The sequence below is a fragment of the Phocoena phocoena genome, chromosome 6 (assembly GCF_963924675.1).
Source record: "Phocoena phocoena chromosome 6, mPhoPho1.1, whole genome shotgun sequence".
Taxonomy (NCBI): domain Eukaryota; kingdom Metazoa; phylum Chordata; class Mammalia; order Artiodactyla; family Phocoenidae; genus Phocoena; species Phocoena phocoena.
The window spans coordinates 45,801,533-45,827,126 of NC_089224.1; the positions used below are offsets into that span (position 1 = coordinate 45,801,533).

Below are 25,594 nucleotides of genomic sequence, written 5' to 3' on the forward strand. Positions count from 1 at the left end.
ATATGCAGAATAGGCAAATCCACAGAGACAGAAAGCAGATTTTGGCTGTTAGGGGCTGGGGGAAATGGGGGAATGGAAGCAACTGCTCAGGGAGTACAAGGTTTCCTTTTGGGGTGATGAAAATGTTCTGGAACTAGACAGTGGCCTAATATTGTGAATGTACTAAACGCCACTGAATTGTACACTTTAAAATGGTTAAAATGATAAATTTTATGTTATGTGTATTTTACCACACACACACAGACACACACACACACTCACACACACAAGCACGAGAAGAAGAGAAAGGGATGAAGCAGTCTTTGATGAGAAAAGCAGAATCCATGGAAGAGATCGATACAGTGCAGCCCTGGGCAGGTAGACAGAAAGCAAGATAAAGTCTTGATGCCTGGTATCTTTCTGCTCCTGATACTCTGAGGGTTGAGAATAGTTTCTGTCCTTAGATTTCTGGGAAACCTGTGAATCCTTGCAGTAAATACTGAGTCACTTGAAGCGAGTCATTGTTTTCTGTAATAAAAAGCACCCTAACATAATTGCTATCACTGCCTAAACTCATTTACTCATAATTTCACAGACTACTTATGCGTTGATGACTAGTAAACCCATACTTCTAATGCAGGCCTTTCTCTGGTGTTTCTACAGCTATCTCAAGAATCAGCATATTTTCTTAGGTAGCCACCAACAAACCTACCTCTGTACCTTTGCCTCTGCCAACTTGGGAAAGTATAATAAAACTAGTTGTGTGCCTTCCAGTGCTGTTTCTCTACCCTCCAACCAACACTTTTTTGCTTTTTGAAAATGTTAAAAGCTCAACACACCTGCCACTCTTCTATGCTGTGTTACCAGTAACTGAAGCTTTATTTCTATTCCACCTTGTGATGTAGTACTAGGATTATAGGAAATATTATCAGGGAGTTAACCATTGCTATTACAAGTAGAAGAATCTCTGACCAAAAAAGTAAATATATTCTTAAACACATTCATTTATTCAACTGAGTATCTATTAGCTACCAGACAGTGGAGACAGTGTTGAACAGGCAGAAGAGGTCACCATGCTCAAGGAGCTTGTACTCTAGTGACAGGACAAACAGACAAGGAAAAATCAGGTGTGATAAAAATAAAAATGCTATGATAGGAATTAACTGGTTGGGTATTCACATAACTCTATACTGATTATCCACATGTGGCAGCTGTCCACACACAAAGTTGGCTGCAAATTGGAGTCTTTGATTTCACAAAACAACGACAACAAAATTTAAGCTGCTCTTGGGGGGCCTTTTGGCTCACGATTCATAGAAATAGCCTAATGAACTGGCAGATAGTATAGTAAATATCTGGACATAGAATTACTCTTCACTGGGCTTCCCTGGTGGTGCAGTGGTTAAGAATCCGCCTGCCAATGCAGGGGACACGGGTTCGAACCCTGGTCCGGGACGATCCCACATGCAACGGAGCAACTAAGCCTGTGCACCACAACTACTGAGCCTGCGCTCTAGAGCCCACGAGCCACAACTACTGAAGCCTGTGTGCCTAGAGCTCTGGCTCCACAACAAGAGAAGCCACTGCAATGAGAAGCCCTCACACTGCAATGAAGACCCAACACAGCCAAAAATAAATAAATAAATAAATTTATAAAAAGAATGTTCTATATTCTAGAAATGCCATTACCAGGTAGGAAAAGCTTATTATTCTAAAAAAAAAAAAAAAAAAAAAAAAAGAATTACTCTTCACTCCTATTAAAGACATAAATCCAATTCTATATTGTAAATCTTTAATTCATAAGCAGATTTCTGTTAAATTTTTTTCTCAGATCAAGTGTTTTTAAAACTATATAAAATTATATTCCAGGTCCTTCTATAGAATTCACTACAGAAAACTTGCAGTTTCCAGAGGATCTAGAGAATCAGGAAAGACATTCAACCTGTCCTCTAATACCAGGACCCAACGTAAAATATGGCCATTTTCTAGATCTTTTATTGCTTAGACAACAAGCTCTCTCTTGACAGGACAACAGAACTTTCACCAGTAACTGCACTTTACTATCTAAACACTTTACATGTTGCTTCCATACTCTTTAGAACTGACCTAATTAATATACAAGCAAGTGTCAGAAACAAGGAGAACTTGTAAAATGGAGCACAGGGGCGAAAATCAAGTAAGTGCTATAATGCAATACATTTCCCACTTTTTAAAAAAGCAGAGAATCAGTATGGACTAGCATAGCTAGAATCGCACAAAATTTTCCACTATATTTGCAGGGAACTAATTCTGAAACTAACTGGAATGAAAGAAATTATAGCAGCTGTTAGGAATGGAGAAAATACCTGGTAGTTCTAAGCATTTGCAGGGAGGTATGGAGAGAGAGGGAGTCCCAAAATGGGAGAACAGAGTCACATGGTTCCCTCCTCAGAGATCTTTAAGCATTGGACACAAGAATCCAAATCTAGGCTATGGGAATGATCAGTTCCCTTATTACAGTGCTCTATCTTTCACCCAAGTGCCTTAGACAAAAAGAAATACTGGAATGCTTTATAGACAATGGATTTGGAACTGAGAAGACCTAACAGTACTTGTTAAAAGGATCCAGATGTCTTAAAATCCGGTACAAAGTTGCTTTAAATCCCTCATCCAGTTGACAGCCTCAAAGAACCCTGATATAAATGGCATATCCGAACATAATGCATTACAACAGGACCCATTATCACACATACTCTGGCTACAAAAAGGATCAGATCTCAATGCCACAATGCACATGTGTAACTCCTATAGGAAAAGTCTTGTAACAAGTAGGCTAACAGCCACTGGTGTGTCTGTTCCCCATCACCAGCATGTCGCTTGTATGGTGTGGATATGTCTTTACCTTCTCCATCATTAGCGTTGTTTAGAAGCAATATATGTATATACACATATATAATATATATATTATATGATTACACACACACACACACATATATATATATATATATATATATATATATATATATATATATATATGTTTAAAGTGGTAGATCAACAAATACTTGAAAACTAATACATGCCAAGTACTCTGTACTAAGCATTTAGGATAAAACCCACATGTTCTTCCTGCCCTTGAGGAAATTACAGTCTAATGGGAAAGACAGACTTTAAACAAAGAATCACAAATAATTAAGCAAATAATTTCACATATGTAAAGTACTATGAAAAACATAAAGTATCACATAAGAAATCTACACTAATCTGGGAACATCAGGGAATCCTGTCTTATCCTCCACTGACGAAAGGATGTTTAAAACAAGATGGAAAGGATGAGTCGAATTTTTCTAGACAAAGTCCTTAGAAAACACAGGTAGACATAATGACAGCATGACATATTTTGAGAGATTAACAGATGCTTAGCCCCTTGCCAGAAACCACTCTATAATCAAGACAGCTGTTGAAAACAGTTGATGATTCCAATATGTCAGTCAGATACTAAGTTGGTAGGATGTTCTTTCTTAGGACCAAGTACTTCAATATCATCCAGTGTTATCAGAAACAAAAACATCCCTGAGCCCCTTAGCACCAGGAAGGCTGCCAAGCAGGGTGGCTGCTCAGTGGAAATCAGGACCTGGGAGAGAGGAAGGCAGCTTTAGCAGGACTGTGGCAAATACTTTGAGAATAACGGGAGTCAGGTTTCTTAAAGTCAGAGAAGAAAGTTACAAATGAGAAGGAGGAAATGCAGAAGGAAGCCTGTGATGTTGAATTGGAGATATTGATGTGAACTCAAGTTTTTCAATATATATAGCTAGATATAAGAATAAATATAGACAATATGTGAGAGAGAAAGAGGAGAGGGAGGGAGGGAGGGAGAGAGGGAAAGGAGAGAAAGAGAGAATTTCCTAACTGTCCACTGAAAGGGCCTAGGAGCAGTGATTAGCACAAGTAGCAACGCAGTAATTTGAACCCAAGATCTTGGCTTCTAAATATCTTTCTCCACGAGAAGAAACTTGAGTTACCTGGCTATTACAAGGCTGAGGATAACACAAGATGAACCTAGAACATCTTTGTGTGCCACAAAGAAAAGGAGGTACTCAAAGAATGATCAGGTTATCTCAAAAGGACACAAGAGTCAACTTAAAGAGGCTCTTACTGATCTAGTCTGGAACAATTTGAGGATCAAAATAATGAATAGCTGAATAATAAATAATTGAATAATAGGAGTTCAGCAGTCCATATTGAAAGAAAGAAAGAAAGGAAGAAAGAAAAAGAAAGGAAGCAAGGAAAGAAGGAAGGATGGAAGAGGGAGGGAGGGAAGGAGGCAGCTTTTCCTTTCAGAAGAAAGCCTACCAAAAAGTGTAAATGGGATAATGGAATTTTAAGAATCACCTATTGGCAATCATCAGAGTAATAACTCAGTCAAGAAAACATTAATGGGTACCCAAACTAATGGGTGAAAGTAGGATGAAAACGGGATATTCATAAAGTCTCAAAATATCTCCACATAAACTATTTCTTGACGATAAAAGGAAAGGAGGAACTTTAATGAGGAGACACCTGGAAGAGATCACCTTATCCAAGTGATCAAAGTTAGCATCACTTTGGTGGAGGAAGACAGACATCGTGTACCACCCGAAGGGATGCAGTGAGCAGAGCAGGCCTCCATGGCTGTAACATTCTTGCCAAAGGTGACTGACCTCTCATGTGAGGAACACCAGGCAAACCCAAACAGAAAAGTGCTCTGTAAAACAACTGGCTTCTAATCCTAAAACATGTTAAAGTCATGAAAGACAGAACAACCGAGGCAATGTTCCAGACTGAAGGGGACCAAAGAGATGACAAGTGTGACATTCTGGATTAAATTCTTGTTGGCTTTTGGGCTGTCATGGAAACTTGAAGAGGGTCTCTGGGTGAAAGGAATATAGAAATGATCTGGCTGTTTTCACTTTTTGGTAAGTTTTAAATTATTTTAAAATAAAAAGTAAAATAAAATTTAAAGCACATCTAACATTTAATAAAAAAAAAAGAAACAACATCTCAAATAGTAAATACATACAAAAATGTTCATTCCTTCTGACAATGAATGCAAATTCAAGTAGTCTTAAAGTATCATTTTATACCTGCTTGGCTTTTATTGTAGTCATTTGTTTTATCTATCTGATGGTTTGCTTTGTAATAATGATAACTAGAAAGGGTTTATTCTTTATTTGTTTCCTAAGCACTGTTACATAAAGTGAAGCTGTGAGAAAAGTGTGGAACAGATTCTCGTTCAGAGCCCCCAGAAAGAACCCACCCTACCAACGCCTCGACTTCTGACTTCTTGCCTCCTGAACTGAAGGTTTCCCCTGCCTGTGGCAGACACCAGAGTGTCACCACCCGGGATGCAGGGATGCAAAAAAGGACACAGGCAGAAAGACACAGAGAATTCCCAACCTGAGCTTCCTCAAGTGCCTTCACTTCCATTGCTGTTCTTGCCTGATTGGAAGTTGTGCCAGTGTGCCTTCCTTTCCTCTCCTTGCCAACACCTTTGACTATCCCGGCACCCAGAGCTGCATTCACTGTGATTGAAGGTCCATGTTTTATATTCTGTCTTCACAACGAGCTCGTCAGCCTGAGGATGGCTCATAAACTCATAATCCTTACAAAAAACTCTAGAAAGAAGATTCAATTATTTTCTCCACTTTACAGAAGCAATTGAGGATTACAGACTTAAGTAGCTTGCCTGAAGTGACATAGCCAGCAGGCAGTATAAGTGGGGTATGAACCCAGGCAGTCTGCCTCCCATGCTTTTAACCTCTATGATATGCTGCTGTACTATGATACTCAGACAGGGCCAAGGTACTGAAATCTGCTACAGTCCTTTTGAAGAGCAGTGAGGCCATGCCATCTCTGTAGTCATCAAATCCTCAGACTCTTGGCCACTAATAAATTGCTGACAGTTTATCCTAAGGAAAGCTATATGCACAAGGATGTTCTCTATAATGGAAACATTTTAAATGATCTATAGGGAAATGGGTTAGTTATGATTCATCGACTTAACAGAACATTCTACAGTCAGTCATTATCATTATTAATGATAATCATTTTTAATGATAATTATGGAGATATATGGAAAACGGAAATGTTTACAATATAATATTAAGTTAAAAAATACAAAGTTTATGTATACTGGTAAATATGTAAACATTGTGTGTGCATACAGGAACAAATTAAAAAGTAAAATTTTTAAATGATAATAGCTGTTAGAAAGTCATGGGATAATTGGTGACTTTTTTCCTTTCAAATATTTTTATGATGTTTACAACAAAAAATAGAAATTAAATACTCCCCAAACATATCATATTAAAACCTGTCTAGAAAGTGATGCAAGGATTCTTTTCATGCTTCCTCAATCCTTCTTTTCAGGGGATGAGGGGTGATTATGTCCATTTACATGGAAACTTGTTAAATTTTTTAAAAAGACAGTAATATACATTTTATGATTCAATATAATATAACACACACACATCTAGAGGACATACACTGGAATATCTACTGAGGCTATCTCTAGGTGGTGAGATTAAGAGGATTCTTTCTTTTTCTTCATACCATTTTTGAACTTAGTGTTATACACATGTATTCATTTCTAATAACTTTTTAAAAAGAATTGTATAGGTAAACTATTACCAAACTAAAATACTTTAAAATAACATACTTTTGGTAACCAACTCCATAATTTCATAAGAAAAATAGGACAGCTTTCTCATATCATTTATTCTATATTCTGCTCTCTTGGCTAGACTCATCAACAATTATATCTCATGCTAGTAATCCAAAAATGACCAACTGAGAATCTACCTATCGATAGTATATGTGCAAGCCCAACAGTTATACACTCAAATCGCTGACCAATGAATCCATATCGAGAAGGAAATGCCATTCATACTGACTTTCTTACAAGGATTTAAATATACTTTCTGTGAATTAATACTTCTTATTGTAAACTTTAAAGCCTAATAGAAAAATTAAAGCTTAGAAAGTCACATTCCCCTGCAAGAGAATGATAAGAAAAATAATCCTAAATGATTAGGTAGAAATACCTAAATGTTATCACCAAAAATAAATGATTATTTTTATTAAGTACTTTTAATACATTTTAAGTGTTTTGTTTAAAAAGTAGGTACAATCTTGATGAAATCTGAATATGCCATGAGGTTGAGAAAAAACAAAGATCAGAAATCAGGAAAAAGAATAAATGTACAGAAAAGAAGCAAAAATCAGAGTCAAAATTTAGAGGCCCTTAAGATAAAAAATAATTCCATGATAGGCGGAATTAGATTATAAGCAAACTTTAAGCATAGCACAGCCAAGAAATGTCCATAGAATAGATTATGATGATGACAAGGGTTAAGGAATATTATATCTGCTAGAAGGTGGGGCTATTAGGGAAGAAGAGAAAATGTTATAGGGTATAGCAAAAAAACAGTTATATTCAAAACTATTAACTGCAGTCTTAAAATTGGAAGGAATTTTATCTGTTTGGCATGGTTTTAAAATGTAGGCCTGTATGAAGGAATAGATGCTATGAACATATGGTATGTTCTGTTGTATGAGTACTAAAGTGAGTATCTAGAATGAGAAAAGCCCTAAATATTTGAAGCAGATTAATATATTCACTATCTCAAATCTGATTGGCTAAAACTGAGATCATGACATCCAATCTCAACCTGGCATATGTGTGAATCAGGGATAACATCACATTTTTCTTCCTCTTGTGAGTTACTAAATGGCATACAGAGGCAACGAAGCCATGCTATCCCTAAAGTTTTCTCTCTTCTGCCTATGCCAAGCATGATTTTTATCCTCTCAAGCCATTTCTTCCTCTAAAGAGCTCACCAAAGTTGTCATCCTTCCTATCAGCAGCGCCACTGGGCTCTGATGAGTGACACCCAGACATTTAAACTCAAAAGCTGCTTCAGAAGGGAGTTATTAAAATTCAAATGAGCTGGGCATACTGAAGAAGAAAACACTTGTTTGCATGCACACCTCCGTATTTGGCCATCCCATTTAGACCCATAGAGCAGGGTCTGGTTTTGTTTTTGTAAATGGGCTTCCGAGGCGGAGGTCAGCCTCCCACGGCCTCCACTCCTCTGGGGTCATCATTAGTAATGGGTAAGGCTGAATGGATTTTCCTCTGAATCTAGTCAGTAAACCTGACAAGAAGGCAGCCCTCTCCCACAACCTGAGAATGCCAAAAATGTGACTGGTAATATGGCATTTTTTAAATATTTCATTTATTTGTCTTAAAATAGCTTTAATAGTAAGATTTTACATAATGTTTCTGATGTCAATTTCACCTGATTTTTCAGTTTTAGAACAGAATACTTCCTGTTGTACCATGACTGCATAATCATAAAAATATTACATTTAACAAAATTTTCCACAAGATTCAGGGAAAATTCATTTCTGTTAAGAAATATGAATCTAGGGAGCCAAATGACATTTTAGTCACTAGAAAAGAAAAAGAGTATGTCTTTCATTTGGTCTTAAGAGTTTTATATTTCATGGAAATATCTCACGCTATCATCATTTAAAAATTTTATAAGATATCAGTGAGCAAACTAACAAAAAATACAGCAAAAATATATGTTCCTAGAATTATTCTAGGCATGGAAATTTTAGATGTTCCTTTAGTAAGAATTCAATTTCCTCCTAATGGAGACATCTCTGTACTTTAAAAACACTTAATTTATGGCAATATAAACAATTAACTCCACATTACATATATGACATGTTCATATATAAACATATCTTGTACAACCATGACATAACCTTATACCAATTTTTACTGAGGATATGTAAAAGCAAATTATGCTAAGTCGCGACCTGAGGATAATATTATGCACAATTTCTAGAACTGCAGAAACTAAGGGAATTCAATGTCCAACCCATGAAAGTAGTTTACAATCTGGAAGCTCCAGGGATTTCTGTACCCAGTGGAAACTTAGACAACGGACATGACTTTTAATGTCCCTTCCAATGGTGAGATTTTATCCTTCCATGACCTTCATTAATCAATGACTTCAGATGTCTCCAGATGTCTTCATTTTAATTGGTTTAAAAACTTTTTTTCCCCTAAAACTGGGATGGTCTTGTTGTAATACAGGCACTGATTTTGCCCAGACTGACACAGCCAACCCAACGAAGAATGAAACTAGCACACATCAGTGAAAGAATATTACATAAAACTGGTTCCTGAGCCATGACATGCTCATTTCGGATCCATTTTTTCCTCATAGCACGAAATGGTAGGTGTGTATCATTAAAGAGCATTTATTTAATAATTTATGTGGCATTATTTTGACTCCAGTTATAAACAAAAGGCACTCAATCTCTGTCTTTAGGTTGTGTGTGGCAGCAAAAAAGAATCACAAAGGGACAACTGGTGCAGAGAAAAAGAACAGAAACTAAAATTAAGAACTAGAGCCAGTGATTCCAACAACACAAAGTGATCACACAAGGTTCAGGGAGAAGACTTACCTCCAAGTCTGGTCCTGGAATACAAACAGCACCCATGTGTGTTTTCTCTTTTTAGGTCACACTCACTTGAAATTGACAAGAAAAGTAATGTGCGCTTATACTTTTGAAATGGCCAAAAGGAAGATTAAGATATTCACATGTCCCCCAAGATCACATATGGTAGTTCCAACAGTACACACAGTGTGTATGTTTATGTACCACTTAGTGTAGTTGGTCTCCTAGTCATCTCTACTGCAAAGATGATCTGGCAGGAGAAATTATTCACCCCTTCAGATTTGTATTGTTTAATTCTACAGAAGCAAGCTGAGGGCGCACAAACTTGACATGTAGACAGTATGATAGAGTTCAAGAAATATGCTCACTTGCCTTTTTTTCCTCCTGTAATGAAGAAGCCAATGGATGCTCTAATAAAACTGCTTTCAGGCAAATAGCTATAGTCCGTAGGAACTGTGGAGACAGAAAATGATCAAATTAACCAATGAACCTGGTGGGACTAATGAAGGAAGGATAATGATGTCATGCTGCCATATCAACCTAGAGACAAAGCAGAAGTGTTTATGCCATTAATCTCAGAACAATACTCTGTGGTTGCAACTAATTCTATTAGGTTAAGTGACTGGCCTTGAAGTCATCACTTAGGCTATGCAAGCAAATCTAAAACGGTGGTAAATCTAGAGGAGGCTGAAAAACCACAGAGGACAAAAATTGTACTGAAGTGGTTTAAAAAAACCCTTTTCCACTTTGGCACATCAATGAGCTGCAATCCAGTGACTTCCTCTGTGTCAGCAAGGAGTCTACTGGGCTTCTAGGATGAGACCACCATTCTCTGGGCTATTTCAGGGAACCCTGAGTCAGATATATGAACTATGGAAATACATCAATCAGCACTGATAGCAGCTAGTCTCTTACTTCATAAGGCAGGGACCTCTATGTGATCAACACGTGCAAATAACCAGATGTGCCTGCTGACCTGGAACAATGAAGGAGTGACATTTATGCTTGTTGAGTCCCGGGAATTTCCCAGATTCTTTTCCTCCCAGTTCCACATAATTGTTTCATGAAATGTTTTTTACTGGGATAGATGGCTCAACTTTTCCAGACACACAATCATGTTGCTCCAAAGAACCTGGGTGTAAGATGATTCACTACGACCTGCCTTCAGTATATGTGGGCCAGACCGTGTACTCCACAGTATAACAATTAAAAGCCTATGTGAAAAAGCAAAAGCCTGACATACACATGCTATTTTACCAGGACCTTGTGAGAGCACTGCCCTTCAAAACTAGCAATACCAAGGGTTTCTAATATGACTACTTTTTTTTTCCTTTTCCAGTTTTAATATGACAGCTTCTACTTGTCTAAAGTTCATTATATTGGGAAGGCTGTGAAACCATGTCCTATTTCTATAGCTGAGGAGTGACTGAAAATGAGGGAGACAGTAATTATAGTAGCCCATGGTAATGCTGTCTGTAGACTACCTGTCAGGGGATATGTGAAACTAGGTTTTAATGAGGAATCTTTGGTATCTAAACCTCCCTGGCATGAGTCCAAGAGAGCCAGTGGTCATAATTCTATAAAGAGCAAGGTAGCTATAGGTCCCAGTGCATAACAGTGATGCCTTCCCCGGAAGATCTCCAAGTACACACATAAGTTAAGCATGTGGGAACTGCAAATATTTTTATTGCTTTTATTAAAAAGCTGGAAATAGAAAAAGCCTTGTTACATTAAGACCTAGGATTTTACAAGGCCAAGGAGATATACATCTTTAAAAGTACTTACCCAATTATTTTCTCAAAACCAGGGGCCAGAAGAATTCCAGTCATATATGAAGAGTTTTTTAATGAAATATGAATATTATACAAACTATGATTACATCTAGTAAAATAAAAAGAACTCTGTTCCAAGCTTCAAGGGTCTGATTCCTAGTTTCTGAATTTCTCATTAAGCTTATACCTAAGTCATGTAATCTTTCTGAGCCTCGGGTTCTCCATTTGTAAAATATGGAGTTAGACTCAATGTCTAAACCGATCTCCAAGGAAGGCAGAGAGAAAGAGTGAAAAGAGCATGGGCTTTGGCGGCTGACAGATCTTAGTTCAAACCGCATGTTTACCATTTACTGCTATGTGACCCTGGGCAAGTCAGGAGACCTCTCCACAGTCCATTTTCCTCTGATGTAAAAGAGGGACAGTAATATCCACCACTGATTTTACTGTGCTAGGGTAGCTGTGAAAATTAACTCTCTTAACAAAGCACATTGCCCCACGTCAGCAATCCCTCCTTCCAGCTCCAGTGTTCTATGACTCCAGTCTTACCCGAGGTTCTACTTTGATTTGAGGACAGAGTAGACAGATGAAGATGTCCTAGAAGCCAGATTGCATTTGACTGAAGACCAATCACCCCAGACACACTGATGACCTATAAATGAAATGTAACAGTTCAATGATGGGGCAAGATCCAAATTCTATTCGATACAAGGCCACTCACAGGAGGTCACTAATCTTTTATGAGGTGGTGGCTTGGCTGGTAATGAGATACAAGATGTACTATCAACTGTCTAGTATACTAAACGTGGGACATAGAGGTGATCAACAAGTGTTGCTGAATGAATGAATGAATCTATCAGTCATGATGGAACGTACCAGTGGTTGTCTCAGTTTTCACTGACTCAGACTGGTCTAAAGGAATTTTCAAAAAATGAGAAAAGAAAATCCAAAAAGTAAAAAGAGGCGATAGTTGCTTAAAACTAAAGTACCTTTAAAAGTAGAAGGAGATATTATTTTGTTCTCTTCTTTGCATAATGCTCTATTACTGTTTTATCATTCATAATAAGATTTTTAAAATAATAGTTTTCATTTATAGATTTTTCCCCAAGTTACAGCAACTTATGTTTCAGTAGATTTTTTTTGGAGAATATTCATATTCATACATGCAAAAGAGAGTTTCTTCTGTTCAGAAATTTGTTTGCTTTTAAAACCATGAATTCCTAAAACTTCTTTATGTGGTGAGTATTATAACCAGCTATATTTGGCAAGAATGAAAACAAGTACGCTAAGTGAAAAGCCTAGGATACAAAGTTCTACATATGGTAAGAATACAACTATGCAGAGAAAATAAGAATGCTTAAAAAGAAATATGACCAAATATTAGTAGCAGCTGCTTCAGGTTGGGAGGAACATCATTGATATTTTTTCAGCTTCTTTCATCCTGTACTTTTAAGTTTATTCAAAGAACATCATGATTTTTTAAAAATAAAAATCTGAAAATATAAAATCATTTCTCAGCAGATGGACATGTTTATTCTTTAGACAAGGAGAATGCTGACCATAATTTACCCAAATACTTTTACCAGTGACATCTGAACTAGTGCCTCTTGACCATTCTGCTTAGATATATGCCCTACCCTTTGACTGTCTTCCACTTTTCCTTGTCTGGAGGGCCTGACATTCTTTGCAAGGTCAGGTTTTAATTTTTAAGAGAAACCAGTGCCAACTTAACTCAAAAATGCCAGCTTTCTTTTTTTCCAGAGGTGGTGTGTATTGATCAGCAAATTATGCAGGGCCGTAAACCATTCTCCAATGACCCTTGAACTCACCATGAATAACCAGAGATTTTCCCATTGTCTAAGTAAAACAGTTTATATCATGAAAAAGAAAAAAGGCCACAAAGGGGAATATCTGTTTTCCCACTCAAGGGTCTGAAATTCCCCTTCTCACCTGAGTTAAAGTTCTAATGACTTCATTAAGTCTGCCTTGAAAATGAGAGGACTGGATGGCTTCTGACTTCAGCTGAAAGAAAAAGGAGAAATACCCATCCCGCATCCCCCCAGAAGTAAATAATGATATTCCCAGTGTATGAGTTATCATCATCTAAGCTGTGAAATAATTTATCATTATATCCTTATATTTCAAAAACAAAAGCTGTGAGCTCCTTGAAGGCAGTGCCCATGCTTTATGAAATCACTGATTTCCTAGCACCAGTTCAGTGTGGCATGTAGCAGTCACGTAATAAACCGTTACTGTATGAACAAAGGAACACCTTAGAATTACTTGTAAATTTACATATACATATGTCCACTACACAAAACATTTTAAAGTGAAAGCATAATTACATAGATATAAACTTAAACATCACAGATGCAAAACAGAGTTTCTTATGAATGGCTTTTTAAATTTCTTAGGATCCAATCACTTTTCTCATTCAGAGAATTTTGCAGAAAGTATATAAGTTGACTAGGTTTAATTCCTACAAACCAAATAAAATAAGGAACATACCTCTATAGAAAGAATTCCTGACCAAGAGCAATTTTTCCATATATAAAGGCATTAGAAAGCCCAGTGTAAACAATACCGTGATCATATATTGTTCTTTCCTTAGCATACTGAGATATTGGGTATTCTTTTCTTGCTGTGACTATGTACACATTTAGGTTTCTTCCCCCACCTTCCCCCCCCCTTTTTTTTTACCTGCATTACATCCCCTTCAGAGCCTACCAAGGCCACCATGCCATGAAGAGCTGCCAAACACAGCATTGTGGAGGTGCCCTGAAAACAAAGCATCAGAATATGTCAAGAGGGAAACAGTCCTTGCGTTTGAAGTGGATAAAAATTATATCAAAGAAAAACAACTGGCCAAAATGTTACTAAATTTGTAGGGTCAACACAACCTGTGTCACTGAACTGAGAACGGCAGCAGACTTGAATAAAGTAACAGGTTAAAGTTGTTAGATTCTAGGTGGTTTCTTGTCGTTTTTTATTTTTCAAAACCACAGTGTTGTTTTAAAATTAACACACAGACAAAATAGCCAGTTAAAAAACAAAACTATAATGGTTAACAGGATGTATCATTTATAAGGCATTAAAAATACATGTGTCTTGGGGGAGACTGGTTCAAGATGGCGGAGTAGAAGGAAGTGCGCTCACTCCCTCTTGTGAGAACACCAAAATAATAACTAACTGCTGAACAATCATTGACAGGAAGATATTGGAACTCACCAAAAAGAGATACCCCACATCCAAAGACAAAGGAGAAGCTGCAATGAGATGGTAGGAGGGGTGCAATCACAATAAAATCAGATCCTGTGACTGCTGGGTGGATGACTCACAAACTGGAGAACAATTATAACACAGCAGTCCACCCACTGGAGTGAAGTTTCTGAGCCCCACATTAGGCTTCCCAACCTGGTCTGGCAACGGGAGGAGGAAGGCTAGTGGGATTTCATTGCAGGACTTCGACAGGACTGGGGGAAACAGAGACTCCACTCTTGGAGGGCACACACAAAGTAGTGTGCACATCAGGACCCAGGGGAAGGAGCAGTGACCCCATAGGAGACTGAACCAAACCTAACAGCTAGTGTTGGAGAGTCTCCTGCAGAGGCGGGGGGTGGCTGTGGCTCACCATGGGGACAAGGACACTGGCAGCAGAAGTTCTGGGAAGTACTCCTTGGCGTGAGCCCTTTCAGAGTCCACCATTAGCCCCACCAAAGAGCCTGTAGCCTCCAGCGCTGGGTAACCTCAGGCCAAACAACCAACAGGGAGGGAACTCAGCCCAACCCAACAGCAGACAAGCAGATTAAAGTTTTACTCAGCTCTGCCACCAGAGTAACACCCAGCTCTACCCACCACCAGTCCCTCCCATCAGGAAGCTTGCACAAGCCTCTTAGAAAGCCTCATCCACCAGAGAGAGGGCAGACAGCAGAAGCAAGAAGAACTACAATCCTGCAGCCTGTGGAATGAAAACCACATTCACAGAATGATAGACAAAATAAAAAGGCAGAGGACTATGTACCAGATGAAGGAACAAGATAAAACCCCAGAAAAGTAACTAAATGAAGGGGAGAATGGTAACCTTCCAGAAAAAGAGTTCAGAATAATGATAGTGAAGATGATCCAGGACCTCGGAAAAAGAATGGAGGCAAAAATCGAGAACATGCAAGAAATGTTTAACAAAGACCTAGGAGAATTAAAGAACAAACACCTAGAAGAATTAAAGAACAAGCAAACAGAGATGAACAGTACAATAACTGAAATGAAAAATACACTAGAAGGAATCAAGAGCAGAATAACTATAAATCAATAGCAGAATAAGAAGAACGGATAAGTGACCTGGAAGACAGATTGCTGGAATTCACTGCTGCAGAACAGAATAAAGAAGAAAGAATGAAAAAATGAAGAAAGCCTAAGAGACGTCTGGGCCAACATTAAATGCACCAACATTTGCATTACAGGGGTCCCAGAAGGAGAAGAGAGAGAGAAAGAACTCGAGAAAATATCTGAAGAGATTATAGTCAAAAACTTCCCTAACATGGGAAAGGAAATAGACACCCAAGTCCAGAAAGCACAGAGAATCCCAGGCAGGATAAACCCAAGGAGAAACATGCCGAGACACATAGTAATCAAATGGACAAAAATTAAAGAAAAAGAAAAATTATTAAAAGTGACAAGGGAAAAACGACAAATAACGTACAAGGGAACCCCCATGAGGTAAACAGCTGATTTCTCAGCAGAAACTCTACAAGCCAGAAGGGAGTGGCATGATATATTTAAAGTGATGAAAGGGAAGAAACTACAACCAAGATTACTATACCCAGCAAGGATCTCATTCAGATTCGACAGAGAAATCAAAAGCTTTACAGACAAACAAAAGCTAAGAGAATTCAGCACCACCAAACCAGCTCTACAACAAATGCTAAAGGAACTTCTCTAACTTCTCTAAGCAGTGTTTCTTGGGAAACACAAGAGAAAAAAGGACCTACAAAGACAGACCCTAAACAATTAAGAAAATGGTAATAGGAGCATACATATCGAAAATTACCTTAAATGTGAATGGATTAAATGCTCCAACCAAAAGACACAGCCTTGCTGAATGGACACAAAAGCACAACCCGTATATATACTGTCTACAAGCGACCCACTTCAGACCTAGGGACACATACAGACTGAAAGTGAGGGGATGGAAAAAGATATTCCATGCAAATGGAAATCAAAAGAGAGCTGGAGTGGCAATACTTATATCAGATAACATGACTTTAAAATAAAGACTGTTACAAGAGACAAGGAAGGACACTACATACTGATCAAGGGATCGATCCAAGAAAAAGATATAACAATTATAAATATATATGCACCCAACATAGGACCACCTCAAAAGATAAGGCAAATGCTAACAGCCATAAAAGGAGAAATTGACAGTAACAGAATAATAGAGGGGGACTTTAACACCTCACTTACACCAATGGACAGATCACGCAGACAGAAAATTAATAAGGAAACACAAGCTTTAAATGTCACAATAGACCAGATAGATTTAATCGATATTTATAGGACATTCCATCTGAAAACAGCAGATTACACTTTCTTCTCAAGTGCACACAGAACACTCCCCAGGAGAGATCACATCTTGGGTCACAAATCAAGCCTCAGTAAATTTAAGAAAATTGAAATCATATCAAGCATCTTTTCCAACCAAAACGCTGAGATTAGAAACAAATTACAGGGAAAAAAACATAAAACACACAAACACATGGAGGCTAAACAATACGTTACAAAATAACCAAGAGATCATTGAAGAAATCAAAGAGGAAATCAAAAATACCTAGAGACAAATAACAACAAAAACACGACAATCCAAAACCTATGGGATGCAGCAAAAGCAGTTCTAAGAGGGACATTTATAGCTATACAATTCTACCTCAAGAGACAAGAAACATCTCAAACAAACAGTCTAAACTTACACTTAAGGGAACTAGAGAAAGAGGAACAATCAAAACCCAAAGTTAGTAGAGGAAAGAAATCACGAAGATTAGATCAGAAATAACTGAAAAACAAATGAAGGAAACAATAGCAAAGATCAATAAAACTAAAAGCTGGTTATTTGAGAAGATAAACAAAATTGATAAACCTTTAGCCAGACCCATCAAGAAAAAGAGGGAGAGGACTCAAATCAATAAAATCAGAAATGAAAAAGGAGAAGTTACAATGGACACTGCGGAAATACCAAGCACCATAAGAGACTACTACAAGCAACACTATGCCAATAAAATGGACAACCTGGAAGAAATGGACAAATTCTAAGAAAGGTATAACCTGCCAAGACTGAACCAGGAAGAAATAGAAAATATGAACAGACCAATCACAAGGAATGAAATTGAAACTGTGATTAAAAATCTTCCAACAAACAGAAGTGCAGGACCAGATGACTTCACAGGTGAATTCTATCAAACATTTAGAGAAGAGCTAACACCCATCCTTCTCAAACGCTTACAAAAAATTGCAGAGGAAGGAACACTACTAAACTCATTCTACGAGGCCACCATCACCCTGTTACCAAAACCAGGCAAAGATACTACAAAAAAAGAAAATTACAGACCAATATCACTGATGAATATAGATGCAAAAATCCTCAACAAAGTACTAGCAAACAGAATCCAGCAGCACATTAAACAGAATCCAGCAGCACATTAAAAGGATCATACATCATGATCAAGTGGGATTTATCCCAAGGATGAAAGGATTCTTCAATATACGCAAATCAATCAATGTGATACACCATATTAACAAATGGAAGAATAAAAACCATATATTTTTATGTTTTGCAAGTCCTAGCCACGGCAATCAGAGAAGAAAAAGAAATAAAAGGAATACAAATTGGAAAAGAAGTAAAACTGTCACTCTTTTCAGATGTCACAATACTATACACAGATAATCCTAAAGATGCCATCAAAAAACTAGAGCTAATCAATGAATTTGGTAAAGTTGCAGGATACAAAATTAATGCTCAGAAATTTCTTGCATTCCTATACACTAACAATGAAAGATCAGAAAGAGAAATTAAGGAAACAATCCCATTCACCATTGCAACAAAAAGAATAAAATACCTAGGAATAAACTGACCTAAGGAGGTAAAAGACCTGTACTCAGAAAACTATAAGACACTGATGAAAGAAATCAAAGATGACACAAACAGATGGAGAGCTATACCATGTTCTTGGATTGTAAGAATCAATATTGCAAAAATGACTATATTACCCACAGCAATCTACAGATTCAGTGCAATTCCTATCAAATTACCAACGGCAATTTTTACAGAACTAGAACAAAAAATCTTAAAATCTGTATGGAGGCACAAAAGACCCCGAATAGCCAAAGCAATCTTGAGGGGAAAAAACGGAGCTGGAGGAATCAGACTCTGTGTCCTCAGACTATACTACAAAGCTACAGTAATCAAGACAATATGCCACAGGCACAAAAACAGAAATACAGATCAATGGAACAGGATAGAAAGACCAGATATAAACTCACACACCTATGGTCAACTAATCTATGACAAAGGAGGCCAGGATATACAATGGAGAAAAGACAGTCTCTTCAGTAAGTGATGCTGGCAAAACTGGACAGGTACATGTAAAAGAATGAAATTAGAACATTCCCTAACACCATATATAGAAATAAACTCAAAATGGATTAAGGACCTAAATGTAAGACTGAACACTATAAACCTCTCAGAGGAAAACATAGGAAGAACACTCTTTGACATAAATCACAGCAAGATCTTTTTTGACCCACCTCCTAGAGTAATGGAAATAAAAACAAAAATAAGCAAATGGGATCTAACGAAACTTAAAAGCTTTTGTCCAGCAAAGGAATCTATAAATAAGACGAAAAGACAACCCTCAGAATGGGAGAAAATATTTGCAAACGAATCAACATACAAAGTATTAATCTCCTAAATATATAAACAGCTCATGCAGCTCAATATTAAAAAAACAAACAACCCAATCAAAAAATGCGCAGAAGATCTAAATGGACATTTCTCTGAAGAAGATATACAGATTGCCAAGAAGCACATGAAAAGCTGCTCAACATCTCTAATTATTAGAGAAATGTAAATCAAAACTACAATGAGGTATCACCTCACACCAGTTAGAATGGGAATCATCAGAAAATCTATAAACAACAAATGCTGGGGAGGGTGTGGAGAAAAGGGAACCCTCTTGCACTGTTGGTGGGAATGTAAATTGATACAGCCACTATGGAGAACAATATGGAGGTTCCTTAAAAAACTAAAAACAGAATTACCATATGACTCAGCAATTCCACTACTGGGCATATACCTAGGGAAAACCATAATTCAAAAAGACACATGCACCCCAATGTTCACTGCAGCACTATTTACAATAGCCAGGTCATGGAAGCAACCTAAATGCCCATCGACAGACGAACAGATAAAGAAGATGTGGTACAGATATACAATGGAATATTACTGAACCATGAAATGGAACAAAATTGTGTTATTTGTAGTGATGTGGATGGACCTAGAGACTGTCAAACAGAGTGAAATAAGTCAGAAAGAGAAAAACAAATATTGTATATTAATGCATATATGCAGAATATAGAAAAATGGTACAGATGAACTAGTTTGCAGGACAGAAATAGAGACACACATGTAGAGGACAAATGTATGGACACCAAGGGGGGAAGCAGGTGGTAGTGGTGGAGGTGGGATGAATTGGGAGATTGTGATGGACATGTATACACTAATATGTATAAAATAGATAACTAATAAGAACCTGCTGTATAAAAAAATAATAATAAAATTCAATTAAAAAAGAAAAAAAAAGTACATGTGTCTCTTCCATTTGAAATTGCCTATTTTTTTATGGTTAAGCTATATATCTTGGCAGCACCTATAAATGGTCCAATAAAGTAGCTCTTTTTCCTTTATAAAACTATAAAATAACATGCAGGAGGTCCTTCTACCTCTGTTAGAACAATTCTGATCCAGGCAGGGAGCAGTTTGTTGCCCAAGTCTTCAGCTTTTCCATGTCCACACACAGACAAACCATGAACTATGTTTCCTAATGCCAGGGCAAAACCTGAAGTCTGTTAAAAATAAATTAAAAGAAGAGGTAAGAAAAAAAGAAGAATGGCACAGACCAGGAACGTTCATATACAGCAAAACAAGCACATTTAAGGGCTCCGTTTCCTATAGACACATTCTGTTTCCATCTGAAAATCAGAGATTTGCAGATTTTTAAAATCTACACCAGTCTGCAACAGAAACTGCAGTCTAATTGTATGGAATTTGGCTTCAGTAAGTGGTTTATTTTAGGAAAAGAATACTGCACTACTGATTGACTTGGGTCAAACAATCCAAATTCTAAGAGGAGGTTAGGGTGAAAACACCAAGGTAAATCACCCAAGCCCAGTCAACCCCCAAACAAGAGGAGAAAATATTCTATAATGAGCACAGCATATGCAAACTTCTATATTTTGGTGTTTGCAAAATCTATTCTTTTTTTTCTAATTTTACATTAATTTAATTTTATTTTTTATTGAAGTATAGTTGATTCACAATGCAAAATCTATTCTGACTGTAAGTGAGCAGGCATACAACCATAAAATAATAATAATACAAAACAGCACAGGCTTAAAACCTGGACCGAATCCTGCAGTAACCCACTATGGCCAATATTAAGGCTTTGGAGAAATCTAAAAAACAAAGAACTGAGCAAACAAAATACAAACAGGGAAATTCTAGAGCCTGTGTGATCAGAGGGAACATTTTTGTTTCAATTTTTTTTAATTATGGTAAAATACACATAACATAAAATTTACCATCTTAACCATTTTTAAGTGTACAGTTCAGTGGTATGAAGTACATTCATAATGCTGTGCAACCATCACTCCCATCCATCTTTAGAACTCTTTTCATCTTGCAAAACTGAAATTCTGTACCCATTAAACAATAATTCCCCATTCCCCCTCCCTCAGCCCCTGGCAACCACCATTCCACTTTCTGTCTCTATGCTTTTGACTGCTCTAAATACCTCATATAAACAGAATCATACAGTGTTTGTCTTTTTGTGACGGGCCTATTTCACTTAACATAATGCCCTTGAGGTTATCCACGTCATAGTGTATGTCAGAATTTTCTTCCTTTTGAAGGCTGACTAATATTTCAGAGGGAATATTTTAAGGGTATTTCATTTAAATTGCAGGAATCTAAATTTTCTTATATATTTAGTCACGAGCAGAGTTTCTCTGCCTTGAACTTGCTGAGGCTTTACTTTATCAGATTACTCTATGTATTCCTATCGTTACGAATTTTTGTTTCTAGCCTTACATAACTCTTATATTCCCTAGCCACGTGTTTTAAGATTTTATAAATACAGAGCAATAGCTGGAGAGACAGTAAAGACTTCCGTACTCAGACCAAAAAAGAAAAAATGTCTATAGGGGATAAAGAGAGAAAAAGATGTCTGTGGATACTGGCTATAGCTGTGGACAAGACAAGAGTTAGAAGTTCCTCAGTTCCAGGCACAAAACATACCACATTATAGTCTAATTCAGAGTAAATTAGAATTAAGACTTAGCAGCAGCCTGAGACCCACTGAGAAATAACCAGAAATTCCAACCTGCTGGTTGTTCTCCACTAACAGTCGAAGCTTATTCATAATATCTTCAGCCTCCACAGCCTCAATAATTCCGGTACTGAATGCGGATGTACATACACAGCTGAGGGTATAGGCAAGGACCTGAAAAAACAAGAGAAACACGTGTTTTCATGAGGGGAAATAAAAGAACATGGTTTAGTTGAAACGAATATTTTGTCAAACTTATCCCTGGCATAAGGATTAGATTCGAGTATACCCACTATAGACGTGGCACTGTTCTGCTGCCTAGCTTATATTTCATAACAATATTATGAGATGGGGGTCATTAGGGCTACTTTCTGGATAAAATCTTCGAGGCTCAATTACACATAGCTAGCAAGTGACAGAGGCGAGATTCACACCTGGGTCTTTAGACGCTAAATCAAAACGTTCCCTCAACAGCAGAAGTAGATTTTCATCACCAGTGGATACTACTAATGGCCATGTGCTCTGATCCAAGGCCAAACTGGAGAGGAAATTCAAAGCACTCACTTGTTTCTACTCACTTCAGAGCACTTGTGTGATTTTAATAAGCAAATGAATAAATAAATAGATGAATAAATGAACAAATTATAAATTTTTTTTAAATGTTGGGAGTAGAAACAATACTTGAGTGTATATCCCAAATTGACCACTGACTGGCTAAGTAACTTCAAGCAAGTCACTCCAACTATCTGAGCTTCCATTTGTCCAAATCAAGGTTATTCATCCCTCCCTGCTACCTTGCATTTTCATGATGAATCCCTTCCTCACAAAGATGCTGTTAAGACAAAGTAGAAATGTTCAACTCCTCACACTGATTGATAACAGCATGAAAAAAAGAGGCAGTTTCTAAGGTAGAAATTGGATAATAAAAATCAGAGGGGAGGAACAACCGAAATTGCTTGCTCGCGGCCTTCTAAATCAAACCATCAAGGCAGACAGATGCATCAATTATAAAAACCCTGCTTTCATTTATTAATCAAATTGCTCCGTGGTTGTAACATTTTCTCCTTCGGCTTAGAAAAAAAATGTACTTTCCAACTGTGCTCTGCACTGCTTTAAAAATGGAAATGTGGTGCATGTCTTAGAACAAAACTGCAACCCTCTGTGCCCCAAAGAAATTCACTGATTCAACAAGTCCTATTGCTGAAAGCAGAGGAGCTGAGCAGGGAAACACAGCAGCCATTATGTGCTCATCAATAGCTCGTGGGCAGGCCGGGGGAAAATAGGATCTGCTCTAATGAGACGGAGAATCTAGTGAGGCCAAGAGGTCGGCCCAGGCTCCTCCCAGAGAGAAGAGCCCTGCAGCGGCGTGGCTTCACCTGGGCTCACAGACACACAGGCCTTAGATGTCCTGCTCGACCCAGTCAACACACAGACCAGAGCCCAGGATCCCAATTCTGCATATTTTTACACCATCACAGAAAAATCTTTTCATTAAGTGTGGTGAAGGGAATTTCCTCAATAATTTTTCATGCTTACTGACATTAAAAAAAATCAAATGCCTTTTTCGATCCACAGTTTCTTAAGCTTACTCCTGGCCATTTCTTAAAGTTATACTTGGATGGAGGCTAATTCTAAAAAATCTCCATTTAACCTTCCTCCAGAAATTGCAGCTCTTCTTAGAAACTGCCTTCTAGTGCTACTGAGTTAGGTTTTTGTATTCACTAAAGGCTCTTATATGCCACATGTAAGTCTAACTTGATTTAAATAGCTGCACTATTTGAAAACCTTATGATCTAATGTAGGTTGTTTGCCACTCAGATTTTCTCCTTAGCCCAGCTGAAATTGAGGGAGGATTTAATTTCAGAGTTACCAAAACAGGAGAAGTAGAAAATAAGCAGCAAGAGGAAAACAAAAGCCAGCAGAGGGAAGGAAACCGGAACGTTGGTCTCCTACCTCCTGAAAGGTTCTGCTCTGGCCCCCGCTGTCATCCAGGTACACGGAGAGCTTCCGAAGCGAGGCTGCCACGTGAACTCGCGACTCTGTTCGGCTGCTGTGGCTCATGAGGGACAGGACAAGTCCAACTCCCAGTACACAGCCCGTGCTTGGATGCCAAAAAAAGATGAGGAGTGAAAATCGTAAGAAATCCACGCCATTGCTCTTCACTTATCATGGGAGTTACCAGTGCTCTACAACCCGAGGTAAGATGGCTGGATTCTAATTCTGCTGCCTGGTGTACAGGTGTATTCCATGACCAATGCCCCCGAACCCCCGCCAATCAAAATGTGTCCGTGGCCCATGCCAGTGCTATGTACCCAATGGAAAAAACAAATAAATACATGAAATAGTTTGACAAACTCTGTAAGAGAAGGAGGCATAAAAATTAGTCAAACCAGTTCTATCTCTGCACTTAGAGAAATGCCGTGGTCCTCTCTCCACTGACTGCCCCCCACCAAATCATGCTGAGTGCACTATGATTAACTGCATAAGGAGAAAAAAGCCTAAATTTCAGGATATGAGCTGAGGCCATCTGACTAATAACGGGGGGAGAGGGGCACATAAATGCAAGGCATAATTACAAGGTACTGCTAAGTGCTTCATGTTTCCTAGTCAACTTCAACAAGTGGAATTTGTCTCAAAGAAACTGTGTATTTGTCTGTGCACAATGACATTAATCCTCTTCTCCCCTCTGATCCCTCCGAGTACCACTGGGTCAGAAGAGAAAATGGACAAATGACAGGCTTGTCAAAAGTTACCCCATGTGACAATTCAATTGGAATCTTGGGCTTTGTGCCCCAGTTCTCCTGAAAGAATACATATCCATTTAAAGAAAAGAACTGTTCTCCCAGTAAACTTCTGGTTAGTGTGATAAGATAAATGTGGCTTGGGGGTAATTTTTTACTCTTTTGAAAAAGTTTTATCATCATTGTTGTTTTTCAAGTTGAGGAAATGCTGACTTTTTCAGAAATCATCCTCACTCTGGTTTGGCTTGCCTCTCTTCCTGATATCTACTGCTTAAGAAGACATTCCAGGGCATTTCTCCAATAACATATTTCAATGCCCGTATGTTATGTCATTTTGCTCTTATATAGCATCTATCGCTTTGGCTGGCGTCAAGACCTTCACATAGTTTCTTGAACATGTTAGTTACTTCCCCTGACACCTCTGTGCCAACGGAGCCTCCACATCCGATAAGAGATACCCAAGAGGATGGAGAGGCTACAGGATTTGCTCAAGGTCATGCAGAGAGTTTCCAGCAGAGCATGGACAGAAGACAGGGTTTTTTGATTTCCAACCTTCTGTTCCAACTGCCAAACCCAGGCCCCTCCCGGCACCCTGTGTGATGCCATGATGGAATGATTATGAGAAGGCAACATGTCTCAGATGTGTTTTCCTAGGTTCTATTGCACAACAATCTGGCATTAGAAAATCCTTTGTCAGGAAGCTACTGCAGCAATAATCCAAGTCAGGCAGAACTGCTGTTCCTGCTTACATGAACTTAACAACCAGCTCAACTAGCATAATGCATATTTCAATGAGTTAAATCAGCGTCTAACATCTGAACACTGTGTGCTTTTGAGACAAATCACATTTCTGAAAGAGGAAAGGCTGCTGCTGATTAGAATGGATTTAAAGTCTTTGTTTTCATTTAGACTCTACAGGAAAGGGTTTTTTTGGCCATCTTTCTATACTGATGCATATGAAAACCTGAAATCAGACCAAAGATATAGTTAGACAAATATCATTTAATACTTTAAAATT

At 37.9% G+C, this 25,594-nt stretch overlaps 1 protein-coding gene across 3 annotated transcripts in view; it reads right to left on the bottom strand.

Annotated features, from left to right (window-relative positions):
- The window catches only part of FOCAD (focadhesin), a 284,287-nt gene that overhangs the window by 30,570 nt on the left and 228,123 nt on the right, over nt 1-25,594 (bottom strand). For all 3 annotated transcript variants that reach the window (XM_065878458.1, XM_065878460.1, XM_065878459.1), the window contains 7 exons: nt 23,789-23,936; nt 21,890-22,009; nt 20,232-20,354; nt 13,941-14,018; nt 13,191-13,262; nt 11,790-11,892; nt 9,844-9,924 (listed from right to left, as the gene is read on the bottom strand). In XM_065878458.1, coding sequence (XP_065734530.1) covers nt 9,844-9,924; nt 11,790-11,892; nt 13,191-13,262; nt 13,941-14,018; nt 20,232-20,354; nt 21,890-22,009; nt 23,789-23,936 — 725 coding nt within the window. The remainder of the gene's footprint in view (nt 1-9,843; nt 9,925-11,789; nt 11,893-13,190; nt 13,263-13,940; nt 14,019-20,231; nt 20,355-21,889; nt 22,010-23,788; nt 23,937-25,594) is intronic.